Source organism: Salmo salar, chromosome 21 (genome assembly GCF_965601325.2).
Source record: "Salmo salar chromosome 21, fSalSal1, whole genome shotgun sequence".
Taxonomy (NCBI): Eukaryota; Metazoa; Chordata; class Actinopteri; order Salmoniformes; family Salmonidae; genus Salmo; species Salmo salar.
This window is the reverse complement of record NC_138311.1, coordinates 1,052,099-1,074,922: the sequence shown is the minus strand read 5'-3', so window position 1 is coordinate 1,074,922 and position 22,824 is coordinate 1,052,099. Positions and strand designations below refer to the sequence as shown.

Genomic DNA, 22,824 nt, shown 5'->3' with positions numbered 1-22,824 from the left:
CGGGTAACGCTTTGCAACAGAAAACTATTGGACAATTCCATGTTAGTCTATCCTTGTTTCGCCTCCATTTGGTTCTTAGTATATACACTGGTGGTCACGTGACTGAAGTAGCTCAAATTTGTTAACTTCAAGCAGATGTTGTTGTGTTAGGGAGCGTTCAATTAACAGATGGAGGTTAATGGACTTGTGTGAGGCAGAAGGAGTGTGTGTTTGTGTGTGTCTATATAAAGAGGAAGAACAGACCGAGCAGAGCCCTCGTGTTGCTGGTCACATCAGATTAGAATGATGATTGCCTGCTTCTCGAATTCAATCTTCTTTGCACCCACAGCAACGGTAACACACATGCATCTCAGTTTGTACAGTTCTGGTGTTCTTACCTTTCCTGAGGCCGTTTTCATCAAAGCAAATTCCCTGCCTGCTCCCAGCAATGCTGCCTCCTCGTCAAACCCTGTAGCTTGAAAACACAAAAACACATTTTGATATGAGAAACACAGACGCACAAATTCACACACCAAAAAATATATTACAGAAATGCACACGTGGAGACTGGTGCATTGCAATCCCTGGAATGGAATGAATAGAAAGGTATGGTGGTTTGCATTTATTCCATTCATTACAATGAGTCCATCCTCTGATTCAGTGACAACAGTCTCCACCTAAAAACACACATGTGATTATGCCTCATGCCAATATTTGACAGAGTGAGATGGTGAAGTTTCCCTAGACACTGACCTTGGTTGAGTTTAGCATTTCCCCCGCTAATGGTTAAGGTTATGATTGGGGGAAGGGAAGCTGACCATAGATCTGTACCTAGAGGAAACTTCACCCGAGAGCATAGTCAGTATGACTCACTGATGATGTGAAGGTCTTTCTCCAGGTCAAACAGAGAGATGCCGCAGGCATGGAGACACTTCCTGGCCAGTTTCAGCTGAAGCTCCTTCTGCAGTGCTGGGTCTGTACTGGCCGCATAGATCCGCACCACAAACCCATCCTGAGGGAAACATGGCAACGGCTTATTTAGTTCCACATTGAAATATACCAAGTATAAAGGATTCAAATATTCTTGTGGTCATACAGAAGCTTGGACTCAATAAGTGGGGTTGCACAATTTCAGTAACTTCTTCTCAAAATGTCCAGGTTTTCCAGAAATCCTGGTTGGAAGATTCCTAGAATCAGGAGAGAAAAAGCAGGAAATCCAGAATCCGTCCACCCAGGATTTCTGGAATACCTGCGAATTTTAAGGAACATTACTGGAATTTTGAAAACCTAGTCCTGAGTAACACACATAAGAACACGCAAAGTCAGGCATCCCTGACATGCAAAGATATTTAGATATGACGATTTTGACAACCATGCACTGTGTGTGTTTGTGCATGGAGACACACCCCTAGCTAGCTAGCTATGGCATCAGGCCACAGCATACCAGTTGGGTTGGGCCCTGGCTTAGGTTTGTGCAATATTGTATGTTTTGAGAGCAACGCATGGCGGTTGCAGAGGGGAGAGAAATGTATGTGCTTGAGATTCTATTTCTATGAGCTCTCTCCCACTCTCTGCTCTGATAGTGTTGCAGGCTCGTGTCTATCTCCATTATTGCACTTCACTACTTATTCAAAATTATTTAATATGCCCATTAGTAAAAAAATAAAAATAACTCCCTATAGAATTATACTGTTATCATTTCACCTTCATTTAACCAGGTAGGCTAGTTGAGAACAAGTTCTCATTTACAACTGCGACCTGGCCAAGATAAAGCAAAGCAGTGCGACAGAAACAACAACAGAGTTACATGGAATAAACAAGCGTACAGTCAACACAATAGGAAAAAAAAGAAAGTCTATATACAGTGTGTGCAAATGGCATGAGGAGGTATGGCAATAAATAGGCCATTGTAGCAAAGTAACTACAATTTAGTAGATTAACACTGGAGTGATAGATGAGCAGATGATGGTGTGTAAGTAGTGACACTGGTGTGCAAAAGAGCAGCAAAGTAAATAAAAACAATATGGGGCTAAGGTAGGTAGATTGGATGGGCTATTTACAGATGGACTATGTACAGCTGCAGCGATCAGTTAGCTGCTCAGATAGCTGATGTTTAAAGTTAGTGAGGGAAATGTAAGTCTCCAGCTTCAGTGATTTTTTCAATTTGTTCCAGTCACTGGCAGCAGAGAACTGGAAGGAAAGGCGGCCAAACGAGGTGTTGGCTTTAGGGATGACCAGTGAGATACACCTGCTGGAGCGCGTGCTACGGGTGGGTGTTGTTATCGTGACCAGTGAGCTGAGATAAGGCGGGGCTTTACCTAGCATAGACTTGTAGATGACCTGGAGCCAGTGGGTATGGCGACGAATATGTAGCGAGGGCCAGCCGACTAGAGCATACAGGTCGCAGTGGTGGGTGGCATAAGGCGGTATAAAACAAACTTAGGGAGGAGGCTTCTGATGTTAACATGCATGAAACCAAGGCCTTTTCGATTACAGAAGTCAACAAATGAGAGTGCCTGGAGAAACGCAGGGCCTAGGTTAGCCTCCACATCACCCGAGGAACAGAGGAGGAGTAGGATGAGGGTACGGCTAAAGGCTAGCAAAACTGTCTGTCTGGTGCGTTGGGGACAGAGAATAAAAGGAGCAGATTTCTGAACGTGGTAGAATAGATTCAGGGCATAATGTGCAGACAGGGGTATGGTGGGGTGTGGGTACAGTGGAGGTAAGCCCAGGCACTGAGTGATGATAAGAGAGTTTGCATCTCTGGACATGCTGGTTATACTGGGTGAGGTCACCGCATGTGTGGGAGGTGGGACAAAGGAGGTATCTAAGGCATGTACAGTGGGACTAGGGGCTCCGCAGTAAACTAAAACAATGATAATTATCCTAAACAACAGTATACAAGGCATATTGACATTTAAGAGAGACAAAGCGAGGCATAAAGCAATCACAGGTGTTGATTGGGAGAGCTAGCTAAGTCAACAACGGGTAAGACAACAACAGCTAATCAGCTAAGTCAACAGGTAAAATGGTGATGAATGGGCAGAGATGGTCAGTTAACTTCGGGGCTAGTGCCGAAAGATAAACAAAGGTAAACAAAGTGGAGTACGGTGACAAATGAACAGTCAAGCAGGCATCAGCTATGCAGCCAAGTGATCATAGTGTACAGCAATAGATGAAACGGGGAAGAAGCTAAGTAGTCGTTACTACACTAGCACGCGGGAGACGTTTAAAGTTAGCAGTCTGGGGTAAGTAGAAGCGTCTGCTCCGTTGTTCGGCAAAGGCCGGTTGAAGGCACAGCTGATGGAATTACGTCTGCGGACCAGTCGTGGTGGAACGGCGGGGCGCTGTGTCGACGAAGGGACCGGGCCAGATGGCGAAAGAGGTATTGTAGCTGTGGGAATTTCGCTTGCTAGCCGGGAGATGCGCCTGGCTCAGGGCTAGCGTCGGGGCTGGGTCACTCAGTTGAAGATAGCTAGCTGTGATGATCAATGGTCGGCAGGAATCTAACGAATCTAGCGTTGTAGTGGAGAAAAATAGTCCGAGGCTGGCAGGTATTATCCAGGCTAAAAAAAACGGCTGGTGACTGAGCAGAGGGTAAAGGCCGTTAGCAGTGGCTAACAATGATTAAATGGCTAGTAACTTAGCTAATTAGCTGGCTACCTTCTGATGAAAGTTTTGGCTATAGGGTCTAAACACACACACACACACACACACACACACACACACCCACACATAAAATGTGGACACCCCTGCAAATTAGTAAATTCAGCTATTTCAGCCACACCATTGCTGACCGGTGTACAAAATCGAGCACACAGCCATGCAATCTCCATAGACAAACATTGGCAGTTGAATGGCCTTACTGAAGAGCTCATTGACTTTCAGTGTGGCACCGTCCGGATGCCACCTTTCTAACAAGTCAGTTCCTCAAATGTCTGCTCTGCTAGAGCTGGCACGGTCAACTGTAAGTGCTGTTACTGTGAAGTGTAAACTTCTAGTAGCAACCGAGTGCTGAAGCATGTAAAAATTGTCTGTCCTCAGTTACAAACTTCCTCGAAGCAACGTCAGCACAAGAAGTGTTTGTCGGGAGCTTCATGAAATGGGTTTCCTTGGCCGAGCAGCCGCACACAAACCTAAGTTCACCATGTGCAATGCCAAGTGTCGGCTGGAGTGATGTAAAACTTGCCGCCATTGGACTCTGGAGAATTGGAAACGCCTTCTCTGGAGTGATGAATCACGTTTTACCATCTGGCAGTCCGATGGACGAATCTGGGTTTGGTGGATGCCAAGGGAACGTTACCTGCCCCAATGATTAATGGTACCGGAGGGGATGGGTGCCGTTTTACGGGCTCCTAACCAACTGTGCTATTTTGTTTGTAACTCATTGTGTACATAATGTTGCTGTTACCATTGTCATGACTTGCCCAGATTTTCCTTCCACCCCATATGTCTCTCCCCCGCAGAGAGGAAGAGGTGTGAAGTTGGCTGTTTTATGACAGTCGTAATTACCTGGAAGTTGGAAGTTAAATCCCTTTGTTACCAAAGAGAGAGACTTTGCAGTACGGTAACATCAAATGGTTGAATAATTACACAATATTTCTGTATTCCCAACAGTTGGAATGGTCCGTGGGTACTCAAAGAACAATCCTGTCAAATTTGTTAAATGTAACTAAGGACAGTATAACAACATAACTGTATCTCTGAATGTGTATATTTCCCAGTTGTCAGGCTCACATTCTAATGTTGGGGAACTTATGTGATTAAATATGAAACTATTTGTGAGAAGATGAAATGTGATGTTAGCCTTCTAAATGAGAGAATTGTTTTTCATATAACTAGTCAGTGAACACACCCATGTGAGAACAGACAAAACAATCGTCATCACATTAATGACAGCAAAGACACGACACCGTCTTTTATGACTGAAAAGCGCATCCGGACATCAGAAATGCATGTAACCACCTCGAACTGGACAAAGAAGGATATACTGCTTTTTGTTAAGACAAGGCCCAAATCAGTGTGAACAAAAGGGGGAGGAGGGTGGGGTGCCTTGTAAGAACGATCTATGATTAAGACTATTCTACCAAGATTAAAAACTATAATATTTTATGTTTCACCGAGACATGGCTGAACGACGACACGGATAATATAGAGCTGGCTGGCTTCTCCATGTATCGGCAGGACAGAGCAGCTACATCTGTTAACCTCTATGGGCTAGGTGGGACGCTTGCGTCCCACCTACTCAACAGCCAGTGTAATCCCGTGGCGCGTTATTCAAATACCTTAGAAATGCAAAACCTTCAATTTTTCAAACATATGTTCTATTTTACACCATTTTAAAGACAAGACTCTCGTTAATCTAACCACACTGTCCGATTTCAAAAAGGCTTTACAACGAAAGCAAAACATTAGATTATGTCAGCAGAGTACCCAGCCAGAAATAATCAGACACCCATTTTTCAAGCTAGCATATAATGTCACATAAACCCAAACCACAGCTAAATGTAGCACTAACCTTTGATGATCTTCATCAGATGACAACCCTAGGACATTATGTTATACAATACATGAATGTTTTGTTCAATCAAGTTCATATTTATATCAAAAACCAGCTTTTTACATTAGCATGTGACAAGCATGTGACTAGCATTCCCACCGAACACTGCCGGTGAATTTACTAAATTACTCACGATAAACGTTCACAAAAAGCATAACAATTATTTTAAGAATTATAGATACAGAACTCCTCTATGCACTCGATATGTCCGATTTTAAAATAGCTTTTCGGTGAAAGCACATTTTGCAATATTCTCAGTAGATAGCCCGGCATCACAGGGCTAGCTATTTAGACACCCAGCATGTTTAGCACTCATCAAAGTCAGATTTACTATAAGAAACATTTTATTACCTTTGCTGTCTTCGTCAGAATGCACTCCCAGGACTTCTACTTCAATAACAAATGTTGGTTTGGTTCAAAATAATCCATAGTTATATCCAAACAGCGGCGTTTTGTTCGTGCGTTCGAGACACTATCCGAAAGGGTAAATAAGGGTGACGAGCATGGCGCAATTTGTGACAAAAAAAATCTAAATATTCCATTACCGTACTTCGAAGCATGTCAACCGCTGTTTAAAATCAATTTTTATGCCATTTTTCTCATAAAAAAGCGATAATATTCCGACCGGGAATCTGCGTTTAGGTAAACAGACAAAAGAAAAGAAAGCATTCGGTCGACTCGGGCACGCGCCTAAGCCCATAGTACTCTGAGCGGCCACTTGCCAAACGCGATAAAGTGTTTCAGCCAGAGCCTGCCTCGATATCGTTCAGCTTTTTCCCGGGCTCTGAGAGCCTATGGGAGCCGTAGGAAGTGTCACGTTATTGCAAAGATCCTCAGTCTTCAATAAAAAGAGCCAAGATGAAACACAACTTCTCAGACAGGCCACTTCCTGCATGGAATCTTCTCAGGTTTTTGCCTGCCACATGAGTTCTGTTATACTCACAGACACCATTCAAACAGTTTTAGAAACTTTAGGGTGTTTTCTATCCAAAGCCAATCATTATATGCATATTCTAGTTGCTGGGCAGGAGTAGTAACCAGATTAAATCGGGTACGTTTTTTATCCGGCTGTGTCAATACTGCCCCCTAGCCCTAACAGGTTAAGACAAGGGGTGGAGGTGTCTGTCTATTTGTCAATAACTGCTGGTGCGCGATATCCAATATTAAAGAAGTCTCAAGGTATAGATCGCCTGAGGTAGAGTACCTCATTATAAGCTGTAGACCAAACTATCTACCAAGAGAGTTCTGATCTATATTATTCGTAGCCGTCAATTTACCACCACAAACCGATACTGGCACTAAGACCACACTCAACGAGCTGTATAAGGCCATAATAAACAAGAACATGCTCATCCAGAGCCTGCGCTCCTAGTGGCCTGGGACTTTAATGCAGCCAAACTTAAATCCGTTTCATCTAATTTCTACCAGCAAGTCACATGTGCAGCCAGAACGGGGGAAAAAATAACTCTATACCACCTTTACTTCACACACAGAGACGCATGCAAAGCTCTCCCTCGCCCTCCATTTGGCAACTCTGACTATAATTCTATCCTCCTCATTCCTGCTTACAAGCAAAAATTAAAAACAGGAAGAAACCAGAGACTCGCTCAATACGGAAGTGGTCAGCTGATGTGGATGCTACGCTACAGGACTGTTGTGCTAGCACAAAATTGAAACATGTTCCGGGATTCATCCAATGGCATTGAGTAGTACACCACCTCCGTCACCGGCTTCATCAAAAAGTGCATCGATGACATCATTCCCACAGTGACCGTACGTACATTTCCCAACCAGAAGCCATGGATTACAGGCAACATCCGCACCGAGCAAAAGGCTAGAGCTGCCGCTTTCAAGGAGCAGGACACTAATCCGGACGCTTAAAAGAAAACGCTCGTCGGATGTGGCAGGGCTCTAAAAATATTACAGACTACAAATGGAAACCCAGCCACGAGCAGTGACGCGAGCCTACCAGACGAGCTAAATGCCTTTTATGCTTGCTTCGAGGCAAGCAACACTTCAGCATGCAAGAGAGCACTAGCTGTTCCGGACGACCGTGTGATCATGCTCTCAGTAGCAGATAGGAGCAAAACCTTTAAACAGCTCAACATTCACAAAGCCGTGGGGCCAGATGGATTACCAGGACATGTACTCAAAGCCTGCGCAAACCAACTGGAACGTGTCTTCACTGACATTTTCAACCTCTCCCTGACCGAGTCTGTAATACCCACGTTTCAAGCAGACCACCATAGTCCCTGTGCCCAAGAAAGCGAAGGTAATGTGCCTAAATGATTACCGCCCCGTAGCGCTCACGTCGGTAGCCATGAAGTGCTTTGAAAGGCTGGTCAAGGCTCACAATACCATCATGCCGGAAACCCACTCCAATTCGCATACCGTCCCAACTGATCAACAGATGCCGCAATCTCAATCACACTCCACACTGTTCTTTCCCACCTGAACAAAAGGAACACCTATGTGAGAATGATATTCATTGACTACAGCTCAGCATTCAAAACCATAGTGCCCACAAAGCTCATCACTAAGCTAAGGACCCTGGGACTAAACACATCCCTCTGCAACTGGATCCTGGACTTCCTGATGGGACGTCCTCAGGTCGACAGAGCAGGCAACAACACATCTGCCATGCTGATCCTCAACACTGGGGCCCCTCAGGGGTGCGTGCTTAGTCCCCTCCTGTACTCCCAAGACTGCGTGGCCAAGCATGACTCCAACACCGCCATTAAGATTGCTGACGACACAACGGCGGTAGGCCTGATCACCGACAACGATGAGACAGCATATAGGGAGGTCGTCAGAAACCTGGCAGGACAACAACCTCTCCCGCAATGTGAGGAAAACAAAAAGGAGCAGATCGTGGACTACAGGAAAAGGAGGGCCGAACAGGCCCCCTTTAACATCGACGGGGCTGAAGTAGAGTGGGTCCAGAGTGTCCACATCACCAATAAACGATCATGGTCCAAACACAGCAAGACAGTCCTGAAGAGGGCATGACAACACCGTTTCCCACTCAGGAGCACAGCTGCACCACTGAGATCATCCTCACCCCCCTGGTATGGAAACTGCTCGGCATCTGACCGTAAGGCACTACAGAGGGTACATCACTGGGGCCAAGCTTCCTGACGTCCAGGACCTATATACTAGTCGGTGTCAGAGCAAGGGCCAAAAAATTGTCAAACACTCCAGTCACCCAAGTCATAGACTGTTCTCTCTGCTACCACACGGCAAGCGGTACCGGAGCGCCAAGTCTAGGACCAAAAGGTCTCCTTAACAGCTTCTACTTCCAAGCCATAAGACTGCTGAACAATTAATTAAATGGCCACCTGGAATATTTGCATTGACACCCCCTGCTACTCACCGTTTATTATCTATGCATAGTCACTTAACAAATTACCTCTACTAACCTGTAACACCCGCACATTTACTCGGTACCGGTACACCCGCATACAGCCTTGTTACCGTTAAGTAATTTTATTGTGTTACTTCAATATATATATTTTTTGTTCACTTTAGTTTATTTAGTAAATCTTTTCTTAACTCTATTAATTGAACTGCATTGTTGGTTAAGGGCTTGTAAGTAAGCATTTCACAGTAAGGTCTACACCTGTTGTATTCGGCGCATGTGACAAATAACATTTCATTTGCATAGTGCCAACTGTAAAGTTTGGTGGAGGACGAATAATGGTCTGGGGCTATTTTTCATGGTTTGGGCTAGGCCCCTTAGTTCCAAAGGGAAATAACGTTACAGCGTAGAGTACAATTACATTCTAGACAATTTGGTGCTTCCAACTTTGTGGCAACAGTTTGAGGGCGGGCCCTTTCCTGTTTCAGCATGACAATGCCCCCGATCACAAAGCGAGGTCCATACAGAAATGGTTCGTCAAGATTGGTGTGAAAGAACTTGACTGGCCTGCACAGAGCCCTGACCTCAATCCCATTCATCCTTAGGGATGAATTGAACGCCGACTGGTGAGCCAGGCCTAATCACCCAACATCAGTGCCCGACCTCACTAATGCTCATGGCTGAATGGAAGCAACTCTCAGAGCAATGTTCCAACATCTAGTTGGAAGCCTTCCCAGAAGGTTGGAGGCTGTTATATCAGCAAAGAGGGGACCAACTCCATATTAATGCCCATGATTTTGGAATGAGATGTTCGAGAAGGTGTCCACATACTTTTGGTCATGTAGTCAATGTGCGGTTGAATATATGACACGTGGTTGGCGGTAGCCTACCTAAATGCATTATCAGGCTGGGCCATGTTTTTCAGCTGCAGGGACTAGGAGACTAGTCAGGATCGAGGGAAAGATTAACAGTGCAAAGTACAGAGAGATCCTTGATGAAAACCTGCTCTAGAGCGCTCAGGACCTCAGACTGGGGCGAAGGTTCACCTTCAATCAGGGCAACGACCCTAAGCACACAGCCATGACAACACAGGAGTGGCTTCGGGACAACTCAATGTCCTTGAGTGGCCCAGCCAAAGCCGGGACTTGAACCCGGTCAAACATCTCTGGAGAGACCTGAAAATAGCTGTGCAGTGAGGCTCCCCATCCAACCTGACAAAGCTTGAGAGGATGTGCAGAGAAGAATGGGAGAAACTCCCCAAATACAGCTGTGCCAAGCTTGTAGCGTCATACCCGAAGACTTGCAGTTGTAATCGATGCCAAAGGTGTTTCAACAAAGTACTAAGTAACGGGTCTGAATACTTATGTAAATGTGATTCATTTTCATTTATTTATACATTTGCAAAAAAAAATTAAACCTGTTTTTGCTTTGTCGTTATGAGGTATTGTGTGTTGATTGATGAGGGGGGAAAAAAACGACTTAATCCATTTTAGGATACGGTTATGACGTAACAAAATGTGGAAAAAGTCAAGGGGTCTGAATACTTTCCAAATGCACTGTATGTTATCCCCAACAGTGTTTGGGATTAGTTACTTGAAAAATCTAATTCATTCAAAAATAATCTTCAATCCGATCAGAAACATCTTGGTCACAGCATGTATTTCCTAAATGGTGTAGGCTGACGTATTTACGTCAATTCTTTTGTACATTTGCAGTAAAAATTATAAGAGAGTAGGCTACACCATAGTCTGGCCCCTTTGCGACACGACAACATTTTATGCACTTGTGAAATGTAGGCTAAGCACTATTGTTTTCATCCACTTACGACTAGGAGAAAATAAAATATCGGCCTGTTTCCAAGATGGCGTAGCAGTTCAGACGTCCTAGGTTCTCCTCTTGTCGTGTCCCGTGTATATAAATATTTACACATTTTCTTCGCATATCCTTTTACATATTTTTTTCTTCTAAAAACTGAACCTCAAAACACTCTCCTGCAACCCGCCTCACCAATTTAAAAAAAAGTATTATTTACCTCAAATCTGAAATCCACAACAGAAGCCAGCCAGAGGTTAGCCATTTCACTGGCTAACGGAGTTCAGCTAGCCACGGTTAGCGGTCCTCAGCTATCCATTAGCTCGAAAAGCTATTGCCAGTTTTTGTACAGCGCGACTCAGACCAGAGCATACCGGACCTATTCTCTCTCCATATCCCCGGATTTCTACCGCAGGCTCTGGACTTTTACACCTGGATCTTGCAGCGAGCTAGCTGCTAACTGAGTGACTATTGGCAAACGTCGGTCCTGGAGATAACATAAAATATTCCTCAGCTAGCCAGCTGAAGAATTCCTTCAGCCACTCCTGGGCTACAATCACCTATCCGGACCTGTTTTTTTACTGCCGATGCGGAGCCCCATCAGGCCTTCACGACTGGACCACCGACGTTATCTGCCCGAGGGAGTTATCCAACTGGCCCCTCTGTCGCGACGTAACCTGAACGCTCATCTGCGGCCCGCTAATCGTTTGCTATCTTATCGGCTGCTATCTGAATAGGTCTATCGGACAACCTTTTTGGGCCACTATAACTATTTTGCCAATTGGACTGGTCCCCCCATCACACGGAACCCCACTAATCTACAGACGGAAACGCACTAGGTGGCTAAAAACAGACCTCCCTCCATCTTCTACCAGCTTGCTACCTATGGCTCGGCTAGCTATCTAATTCTCACTGGACCCTTAGATCACTCAGCTAAGCATGCCTCTCCTTAATGTCAATATGCCTTGTCCATTGTTGTTCTGGTTAGTGTTTATTGGCTTATTTCACTGTAGAGCCTCTAGCCCTGCTCATTAAACCTTATCCAACCTCTCAGTTCCTCCATCCACACATGCTATGACATCTTCTGGTTCCAATGATGTTTCTAGAGACAATGTCTCTCTCATCATCACTAAATGTCTAGGTTTACCTCCACTGTATTCACATCCTACCATACCTTTGTCTGTACATTATACCTTGAAGCTATTTTAATCGCCCCCAGAAACCTGCTCCTTTTTCTCTCTATTCCGGACGTCACAGACGACCAATTCTTATAGCTTTAGCCGTACCCTTATCCTCATCCTTCTCTGTTCCTCTGGTGATGTTGAGGTGAATCCAGGCCCTGCAGTGCCTAGATCCACTCCTACTCCCCAGGTGCTCTCTTTTGATGACTTCTGTAACCGTAATAGCCTTGGTTTCATGCATGTTAACATTAGAAGCCTGCTCCCTAAGATTGTTTTATTCACTGTTTTAGCACACTCTGCCAACCCGGATGTCCTAGCCGTGTCTGAATCCTGGCTTAGGAAGTCCACCAAAAACTCTGAAATCTTCATCCCTAACTACAAAGTTTTCAGACAAGATAGAACGGCCAAAGGGGGCGGTGTTGCAATCTACTGCAGAGATAGCCTGCAGAGTTCTGTCCTACTATCCAGGTCTGTACCTAAACAATTTGAAATTCTACTTTTAAAAATCCATCTCTCTGAAAACAAGTCTCTTACCGTTGCCGCCTGCTATAGACCACCCTCGGCCCCCAGCTGTGCTCTGGACACCATATGTGAACTGATTGCCCCCCATCTATCTTCAGAGCTCGTGCTACTAGGTGACCTAAACTGGGACATGCTTAACACCCAGCCGTCCTACAATCCAAGCTTGATGCCCTCAATCTCACACAAATTATTAATGAACCCACCAGGTACCACCCCAAAGCCATAAACACTGGCACCCTCATAGATATCATCCTAACAAACTTGCCCTCTAAATACACCTCTGCTGTTTTCAACCAAGATCTCAGCGATCACTGCCTCATTGCCTGCATCCGTAATGGGTCAGCGGTCAAACGACCTCCACTCGTCACTGTCAAACGCTCCCTTAAACATTTCAGCGAGCAAGCCTTTCTAATCGACCTGGCCCTGGTATCCTGGAAGGATATTGACCTCATCCCGTCAGTAGAGGATGCCTGGTTATTTTTTTTAAATGCCTTCCTCACCATCTTAAATAAGCATGCTCCATTCAAGAAATTTAGAACCAGGAACAGATATAGCCCTTGGTTCTCCCCAGACCTGACTGCCCTTAACCAACACAAAAACACCCTGTGGCGTTCTGCATTAGCATCAAACAGCCCCCGTTGATATGCAACTTTTCAGGGAAGTTAGAAACCAATATACAGAGGCAGTTAGAAAAGCCAAGGCTAGCTTTTTCAAGCAGAAATGTGCTTCCTGCAACACAAATTCAAAAAAGTTCTGGGACATTGTAAAGTCCATGGAGAATAAGAACACCTCCTCCCAACTGCCCACTGCACTGAGGATAGGAAACTCTGTCACCACCGATAAACGCACTATAATTGAGAATTTCAATAAGCATTTTTCTACGGCTGGCCATGCTTTCCACCTGGCTACCCCTACTGCAGTCAACAGCACTGCACCCCCCACAACTACTCGCCCAAGCCTTCCCCATTTCTCCTTCTCCCAAATCCATTCAGCTGATGTTCTGAAAGAGCTGCAAAATCTGGACCCCTACAAATCAGCAGGGCTAGACAATCTGGACCCTCTCTTTCTAAAATTATCTGCCGAAATTATTGCAACCCCTATTACTATCCTGTTCAACCTCTCTTTTGTGTCGTCTGAGATTCCCATAAATTGGAAAGCAGCTGCTGTCATCCCTCTCTTCAAAGGAGGGGACACTCTTGACCCAAATTGCTACAGACCTATATCCATCCTACCCTGCCTTTCTAAGGTCTTCAAAAGCCAAGTCAACAGATTACCAACCATTTCGAATCCCACCCCACCTTCTCCGCTATGTAATCTGGTTTCAGAGCTGGTCATGGGTGCACCTCAGCCACGCTCAAGGTCCTAAACGATATCGTAACCGCCATCGCTAAGAAACAATAATGTGCTGCCGTATTCATTGACCTAGTCAAAGCTTTCGACTCCGTCAAATCACCACATCCTCATCGGCAGACTCAATAGCCTTGGTTTCTCAAATGATTGCATCGCCTGGTTCACCAACTACTTCTCTGATAGAGTTCAGTGTGTCAAATCGGAGGGCCTGTTGTCCGGACCTCTGGCAGTCTCTATGGGGGTGCCACAGGGTTCAATTCTTGGGCCAACTCTTTTTTCTGTATACATCAATGATGTCGCTGGTGAGTCTCTGATCCACCTCTACGCAGATGACACCATTCTGTATACTTCTGGCCCTTTTTTGGACACTGTTAACAACCCTCCAGACGAGCTTCAATGCCACACAACTCTCCTTCCGTGGCCTCCAACTGCTCCTAAATACAAGTAAAACTAAATGCATGCTCTTCAACCGCTTGCTGCCTGCACCTGCCCGCCTGTCCAGCATCACTACTCTGGACGGTTCTGACTTAGAATATGTGGACAACTACAAATACCTAGGTGTCTGGTTAGACTGTAAACTCTACTTCCAGACTCACATCAAACATCTCCAATCCAAAGTTAAATCTAGAATTGGCCTCCTATTTCGCAACAAAGCATCCTTCACTCATGCTGCCAAACATACCCTCGTAAAACTGACCATCCTACCGATCCTCGACTTCGGCAATGTCATTTACAAAATAGCCTCCAATACCCTACTCAACAAACTGGATGCAGTCTATCACAGTGCCATCCGTTTTGTCACCAAAGCCCCATATACTACCCACCACTGCGACCTGTACGCTCTCGTTGGCTGGCCTTCGCTTCATAATCGTCGCCACACCCACTGGCTCCAGGTCATCTACAAGACCCTGCTAGGTAAAGTCCCCCCTTATCTCCGCTCACTGGTCACCATAGCAGCACCCACCTGTAGCACGCGCTCCAGCAGGAATATCTCTCTGGTCATCCCCCAAAGCCAATTCCTCCTTTGGCCGTCTCTCCTTCCAGTTCTCTGCTGCCAATGACTGGAACGAACTACAAAAATCTCTGAAACTGGAAACACTTATCTCCCTCACTAGCTTTAAGCACCAGCTATCAGAGCAGCTCACAGATCACTGCACCTGTACATAGCCCATCTATAATTTAGCCCAAACAACTACCTTTTCCCCTACTGTATTTATTTGATTTATTTTGCTCCTTTGCACCCCATTATTTATTTCTACTTTGCACTTTCTTTTACTACAAATCTACCATTACAGTCTTTTACTTGCTATATTATATTTACTTTGCCACCATGGCCTTTGCCTCCCTTATCTCACCCCATTTGCTCACATTGTATATAGACGTACTTTTCTACTGTATTATTGACTGTATGTTTGTTTTACTCCATGTGTAACTCTGTTGTTGTCGAACTGCTTTGCTTTATCTTGGCCAGGTCACAATTGTAAATGAGAACTTTTTCTCAACTTGCCTACCTGGTTAAATGAAGGTGAAAAAAAAATATTTTTAATTAAAAATGTCAACCAATGAAATCAATAATTTGTCCCAATTGATAAATCGAACACACTGCGGCCATGTGCCAGCACAATGATCAAGACATGTCAATCCTGCCTCTATGCGTTATAAAAATGTATAATCTATATGAATAGGCAATTATGAGTAGGCCTAGACAAGGCTATTTGACTAATAATGTCATGATCATCTGGAATGGGGAAATTATTTTCAAAGGATCTGCTGTCAGAAATTGCCTTACGGTAGGAAAGGTAGACTAATTGAAAATAAAGGTAGGGAATAGATGTGTTTCTATAAGTAGAGAATCCCTTTAGCCTATACTAATGTGTCATCCTGTGAAATTGACATTGCTGCACAGCCTCATACAAATTTATTTTATTTTCATTCAAAATCTTTTCAGCCGCCAGTGTGACCCCAGCATAGAGATGAATAGCTAGATGGCACACTTGTCACTAGACAGTGATGCCCTCTATGGGCTTTGCTATCACAGAAGATATCAATGGCAAAGATCAGAGGGGAACCCTCTATCCATTTTTATGGACAGCTGTCATGACAATTCTCCAAAACAGCTTTCTTCTCTCGCTCGACAACTAAATGCAAAAACAAGTTGCTTCATTTCATAACGGGATGCTATCTGAAATAAAGTTCATAATGGGAGGATATTCATTCAACTTTGGCCCAAAAATTGTACGTTTGTTGTAATTAAAATCATTTGAGAAACTATTGTCAACTTAGATAAAAAAAAAATTGTGCAATCCTAAAATGCTATTTTCCTACTTAGTTATTTTCCTGGCCCCTTGGTTATGCCCTGTTTACATCCCGAATTTGTAGTCTTGCGTTTCTGCGAAAGTAAATAATTTCAATAGGAACCGTCTGCAACGAAGTGGCATCGCAGGGCCAACTAGCATCCGAGGCTCCATTGAGAAAAGCATGCCGCATACTTAGCATTTCTTCAAACTCTGCATCGTCTTCAGTCTGGCCAGAGTCCGTCAGTAGAACAGGAAGTTACCAAAGCACAGAATGAGAAACTATAAAAGGAGTAGTCTTAATAGTAATGTTTAATAACACAATACTGGATGTCAAGCCAATTACACTGAACAAAAATATAAACAACATGTAAAGTGTTGGGTCCCATGTTTCATGAGTTGAAATAAAACATCCCAGAAATGTTCTATATGCACAAAAAGCTTTTTTCCTTAAAATGTTGTGCATACATTTGTTTGCATCCCTTTTGGTTAGCATTTCTCCTTTGCCAAGATAATCCATACACCTGACAGGTGTGGCATATCCAGAAGCTGATTAAACCCCATGATCATTACACAGGTGCACCTTGTGCTGAGGACAATAAAAGTCCACTGAAATGTGCAGTTTTGTCACACAACAATGCCGCAGATGGCTCAAGTTGAGGAAATGTGCAATTGGCATGCTGACTGCAGGAATGTCCACCAGAGCTGTTGCCACAGAATGAAATGATAATTTCTCTACCATAAGCTGCCTCCAATGTCATTTTAGAGAATTTGGCAGTAGGTCCAACCGGCCTCACAACTGCAGACCACGTAACCACGCCAGCCCAGGACCTCCACATTCCAGCTTCTTACCCCTGCGAGATCATTTGAGCTGAGGAGCATTTATCTCTGTAATAAAGCCACTTTGTGGGGAAAAACTCATTCTGATTGGCTGGGCCTGGCTGCCAAGTGTGGTGGGCCTGGCTGCCAAGTGGCTGGGCCTATGCCCTTCAAGTCCGCCCACAGAACAAAAAAAAAATGGGTGCACCCCTGCCTAGTCATGTGAAATCCATAGATTAAGAAGGATAAGGACTGTGTGCGGAGATGGGATGGCTGATAACGCTCGTAGTAGGGACTTTTCCGGACCATGGCTGATGTGTGGTGTGCTTTGCCGCCTCAGCTGCCAAGGCATCACCTAGGTGGATGCTACACTTAGGCCATTGAGGACTAGATACCTATGGAGCTGTTACTACAGAGGAACTGTGCAACGAGACAGCAAGGTGCCCTGATGAAGACTAGACCAAACTATACATACCTCTGCCTAAACATCAGCACGACAGGTAACTTCCACAATTGTATTCCTCGAGATTAATTTTACTGTTGAACAAACACAAAGCTCTCAGTCAATCCAAAATGTTATTGAACCTCAAACCTGAATGTTTAACAAAGGAAAAGTGAGTTTTGTCTTTCTCAGGGAAATATAAGTGTGCATAATTATTAGGCAACTATTAGTGTGCAGAATTATTAGGCAACTAAATTAAAAAAATAATTTCTCTCAACTCACTTGTTGATTCTCAATTTTTAGAGTAAGTGTAACAGATAAGTAACACAAAATGACAATTATATAACATTTTTGGCCTTTAAAAAATATTCAGTGACCAATATAGCCACCCTTATTTTCAAGAACTGCCATGAGCCTTCCATCCATGGAGTCTGTCAGTTTCTTCATCTGTTCACGATCAATTTTCGCTGAAGCAGCAACCACAGCCTCCCAAATGCTGTTCAAAGAGGTGTATTGTCTTTCCTCACTGTAAATCTCACGTTTGAGAAGGGCCCACAAGTTCTCAATAGGATTTAAGTCAGGTGAGGAAGGGGGCCAGGTCGTTATTCAGGCATCTTTGAGGCCCTTGCTGGCTAGCCAAGTAGTGGAGTACTTGGATGCATGTGATGGAGCATTGTCCTGCATAAAGATCATGGCCTTCTAGAATGCTGAGGATTTCTTCCTGTACCACTGTTTGACGAAAGAATCTTCCAGAAACTGGCAGTAGGTTTGGGAGTTGAGTTTCAGTCCATCTTCAACCCGAAAAGGTCCAACTACCTCATCATCAATGATAGCAGCCCATACCAGTGCCCCTCCTTCACCTTGCTGGCACCTGACTCAAAGTGGTGCCCTGTGTCCATTACTGATCCAGCCACAGGCCCATCTATTTGGTCCATCAAGAGTCACTTTCATTTAATCTGTCCATAAAACCTTTGAAAAATCTGTCTTCAGGTATTTCTTTGCCCAATCTTGACGCTTCAACTTGTGAATCTTATTCAGTGGTGGTCTTGTTTCAGTCTTCTTGACCTTGGCCATGTCTCTGAGCACTTGACACCTTGTACTTTTGAACACTCCAGGTAGGTTGCAGTTCTGGAATACGGTGGTACTGGAGGATAATGGGTTCCTGGTAGTTTGACGTATAATTATTCTCAAGTCTTTTGCAGTTAATTTGCGCATTTTCTTCCCCATGTGTTTTTTGCGCCCCAGTTGAATATTCGCAACAAAACGTTTGATTGTCCGGTGGTCACGACTCAATAGTTTAGCCATTTAAAGAGTGTCGCATCCGTCTGAAAGGCATTTTACATTTTTGGCTTTTCAGTGTCAGTTAAATCTCTTTTTTGGCCCATTTTACCTGAGGTAATGAGGCTGCCTAATAATTATGCACACCTTGATATAAGGTGTTATTCACTTTCACCACACCCTCCCTCATTACACAAATACATATCACCTGAAAATGATTAAATCCAACAAGCATTCAAGTTTATATGGTTTGGAGTTCGAAAATGTGAATAGAAACAATGATAACATCAGAATACTCACTTGCCTAATAATTGTGCACACAGTGTATACTATCATATTTAGGAAGTTCATTTCCTTGAAAAGACAACTGCCTTGTGCTTCTCTGCCCATGCATACTATAGCCTACATGCTAATGAATTATAGACCACACATATGGAGCACTTGATCTTGCGCGCCCAACAAAAGAGACAAGTGGTAAGCTACTGAACTTGAAGCAGTAAGAATTTCAAACGCACCTATTAGTGTGTTTGAATAAGGCGACAAAGAGGTGCCTTTAATATAATAGATAATCCATACAATACAAAAAGATTACAAATAATCTGAGGAATAAAAAAACGTTTTTATCCCGAAGTAGACTGTCTGACCGCCCGTTCCCGCCAGCAGCATGAAAAATGCAGACCGTGCATCGGGTTCTGCAGGTCCGGCGGGAATGACACGCTCTATATTATAGTATAATAGCAATCTCTCCCCTATATTAGGCACAGGACTTCAGTCTGTACCCATCCACTCCTCTCTCTCAAGAAAAATCCAAATGAAAATAATAATTTTAGCGTCATTGCAGCAGATTAATGTGAGTATGTGTGTGCGTGTGAATGGAGACTCACGTCTTTGCAGGCAGCAATTTGGTTGATGTACTCTCCGTCAGTGAAGACTACGCTCTGGCCGTCTGCCTGTAGACCTGTGAAAAGGACAGAGTTCAAAGAATAGGGAGATGAATTTTTCATGCTTTTGACAAAGGAATTCAGCCGAAACATTGTGCATTGGCCTCTGTTTAAGTTAATATAACATTATTCTCTATTAAATGCAAGTGTCAGTCCATGATATGGTACATTTTATTTATATTTTTGAAATGAATATTAACATAGCATACTGTAAAACAAAAAACAGGGCTAGCTAGACAGAGATTTAGTTCTCAATATCCTGAGGTGCGTAAGTGTCTGCACATTGAATCGATAAAGCTATGTAGCCATCTTTGTCCCGTGGCCATTTGGTTCTGTTTCAATCCTTTCCTAGTTTAATCAGGATTAATTTCTGGATGCGGAATCCATTAGTTATGATTATATCGAAATATTATGAATATTGCAAACATTGTAGTTACAAGCCTTAGTGTAGAGTGTATTAATGATATGGCTGGCTAAAAGGTTTGGTCTATTGTCAATCACCAGGCGAGCGGTTTAAAAGCCCCCTGAAGTTTATGAGTATTAAATATTCATTATTAAATGTGTCCAAGTTAATCTAAAAAAATACCACATTTATCAGTTCAAGACAACAGAAAGTAAACGGGTGATTACAAAAATAAAAACTCACACTAGCTTACAAACAGGTACATGGAAAAATACCATGCATTGTTTATTATAACACACACTATTGGGAAGGATATGTTACTGTGTGTTATCATGTACCTGGCATAGTGATGGTTCCGTCATGCTCCAGAGTCTCTGGGTCGATCTTGATGGCCGACGTACTGTGGTTGTTACTCATATCCCGGTACAAAAGGCAGCCCTGCGCGCACAAGCACACACAAGTATCAATATTTGAATTTATACAACATTTTTAGGACTGCATTTGTCACAACTCACAAAAGCAACCCAGCCATTAGAGAGTTTGAATGTGTAGCACATTGGAAAGGAATACAAACAAGGCCAAGGCTGCAAATCCATAGGTAACCACCCTGTCCCGCCACCTTGGATCACTTTTCCCCAGAGCTGAAGATCTGAATAACGTACTGCGCGAGAGTTTCTTTACCTTACGCTGAACAATATGGGCAAATAATATGACTGCAATTTTTTTACCAAATATTCCAAATGCAATTTTACTTGTGATTTAGATCAAAACACTTTCTCTGTTGGAATCATATAAATAAAATGTGTATTCTGATTCTATGATTGGTGTTTGCCATGCCAACGAATGAAAAATCCAGATACTGTAGAAGTTGTTGTGACAGGGTAGGAATCAAAGTGTTGGTCAGAGTTTCACAGGGGACCCTTATTACATTTGAATGTTACATTCATGGCGTTTAAAAAAAAATGTGTAGCCTCTTGTGATATGGATATTGCACATTACAATTGTGCAGACCTACTTTACGCACAAACGTTTGTGGTCACTCTCCCTTCACATTTCTCACTGACAATCGTGAGTGATAACTCAAGTTTCACCAGTGAAACATTCATGCATCATCTCCATGCCAACCATTTGATCTCAATCAGTTTCATGGGGATATGCGTTCAGATCTTCTTGAGTTAAACAGTGTTGTTTGGAAGTTGCAATTTTCCCAAGTCCCTCTTTGTGGCACCTGACCACACTAATGAACAGTAGTCTAGGTGCGACAAAACTAGGGCCTGTAGGACCTGCCTTGTTGATAGTGCTGTTAAGAAACCAGTGCAGCGCTCTATTATGGAGAGACTTCTCCCCATCCTAGGTACTGTTCTATCAATATGTTTTGAACATTAGTTTACAATCCAGGGTTACTCCAAGCAGTTAATCTTCTCAACTTGCTCAATTACCACATTCATTACAATATTTAGCTGAGGTTTAGGGTTTAGTGAATGATTTGTCCCAAATACAATGCTTTTAGTTTTATAAATATTTAGGACTAACTTATTCATTGCCACCCATTCTGAAACTAACTGCTGCTCTTTGTTAAGTGTTGCAGTCATTTCAGTTGCTGTGGTAGCTGACGTGTATAGTGTTGAGTCATCCACATACAAAGACACACTGGCTATTCTCAAGACCAGTGGCATGTTGTTAGTAAAGATTGAAAAAAGCAAGGGGCCTAGACAGCTGCCCTGGGGAATTCCTGATTCTACCTGGATTTTGTTGGAGATGCTTCCAATAAAGAACACCCTCTGTGTTACGTTAGACAGGTAACTCTATCCACAATATAGCACGGGGTGTAAAGCCATAACACATACATTTTTCCAGCAACAGACTATGATAGATAATGTCAAAAGTCACACTGAAGTCTAATAAAACAGCCCCCACAATCTTCATATCATCAATTTCTCACAGCCAACCATCAGTCATTTGTGTAAGTGCCTTGCTTGTTGAATGTCCTTACCTATAAGCGTGCTGAAAGTCTTGTCAATTTGTTTACTGTTAAATAGCATTGTATCTGGACAAACAATTTTTCCAAAAGTTAATTTGTTTTACATTTATTGAATATCCAAAACATACAATATACTTGCAGTGAAGCCGCTCAACAACTACATCATACCAGTCATCCAACAGATTCCCATTCAGAGCGACACACACAAGCATCCAGGGTCAATGCCCAGCTCAAGGGCATGTTGAAAGATCTCCCACCAGGCCAAAAAACATGAACCCGAACCCTCCAAGGTCCCCCCCAACATTCCCCTATAGCGGTCCCTCAACCATTCGAGACCCCTCCCACAGTCCCCCCCAAGAAAATAAAAATAGTTAATTCCTTTCCCCACCCCCAAGAACCCCCCAATGCACCATCAACCAAGAGAATGAACTAAAGAGAAAAAAGGAAAAGACAGAAGAAAACAGCAAACAATGCAAAAAATATATGTTTTTAAATTATAAATGTAAAACAAAGGACATCATGGACAACTAAAATCATAACAGCAATGCCAACTGTATATGTTTGTGTGCATGTCTGGCACTATTGCATGTATGTGTGTGTGTGTTCTTGTATGTGTTTATTTTAATGAGAGTGTGTGTATATGTATGTGTACAAACACCTGCACAGCATCAGCCTCAGGCAAACTGGCATTAGTTGTAAAAACACTGCCCCTCCGTGTCAAACTGACTGTTTTATTTTGACTTATTTTTTTTTAAATCTTTGACCGTCATTCTCTCCCCCATACAGCAACTCCAGTCCCACTTGTCTCCAATTCCACATCCCAACCCTCAGCCCATCCATCTCTGCTGGCCACCCACTTCGGGTTTCTACGCAACACATATCGATAACTTTATGACCCAAATAT

General features: G+C 43.5%; 1 protein-coding gene across 1 annotated transcript in view; it reads right to left on the bottom strand.

Annotated features, from left to right (window-relative positions):
• mycbp2 (MYC binding protein 2) overlaps positions 1-22,824 on the bottom strand; it is a 386,518-nt gene that overhangs the window by 264,184 nt on the left and 99,510 nt on the right. Inside the window, exons 8-11 of the mRNA XM_082967288.1 lie at positions 20,278-20,377; positions 19,480-19,553; positions 853-991; positions 378-454 (exon numbers count right to left, since the gene is read on the bottom strand). Coding sequence (XP_082823414.1) covers positions 378-454; positions 853-991; positions 19,480-19,553; positions 20,278-20,377 — 390 coding nt within the window. The remainder of the gene's footprint in view (positions 1-377; positions 455-852; positions 992-19,479; positions 19,554-20,277; positions 20,378-22,824) is intronic.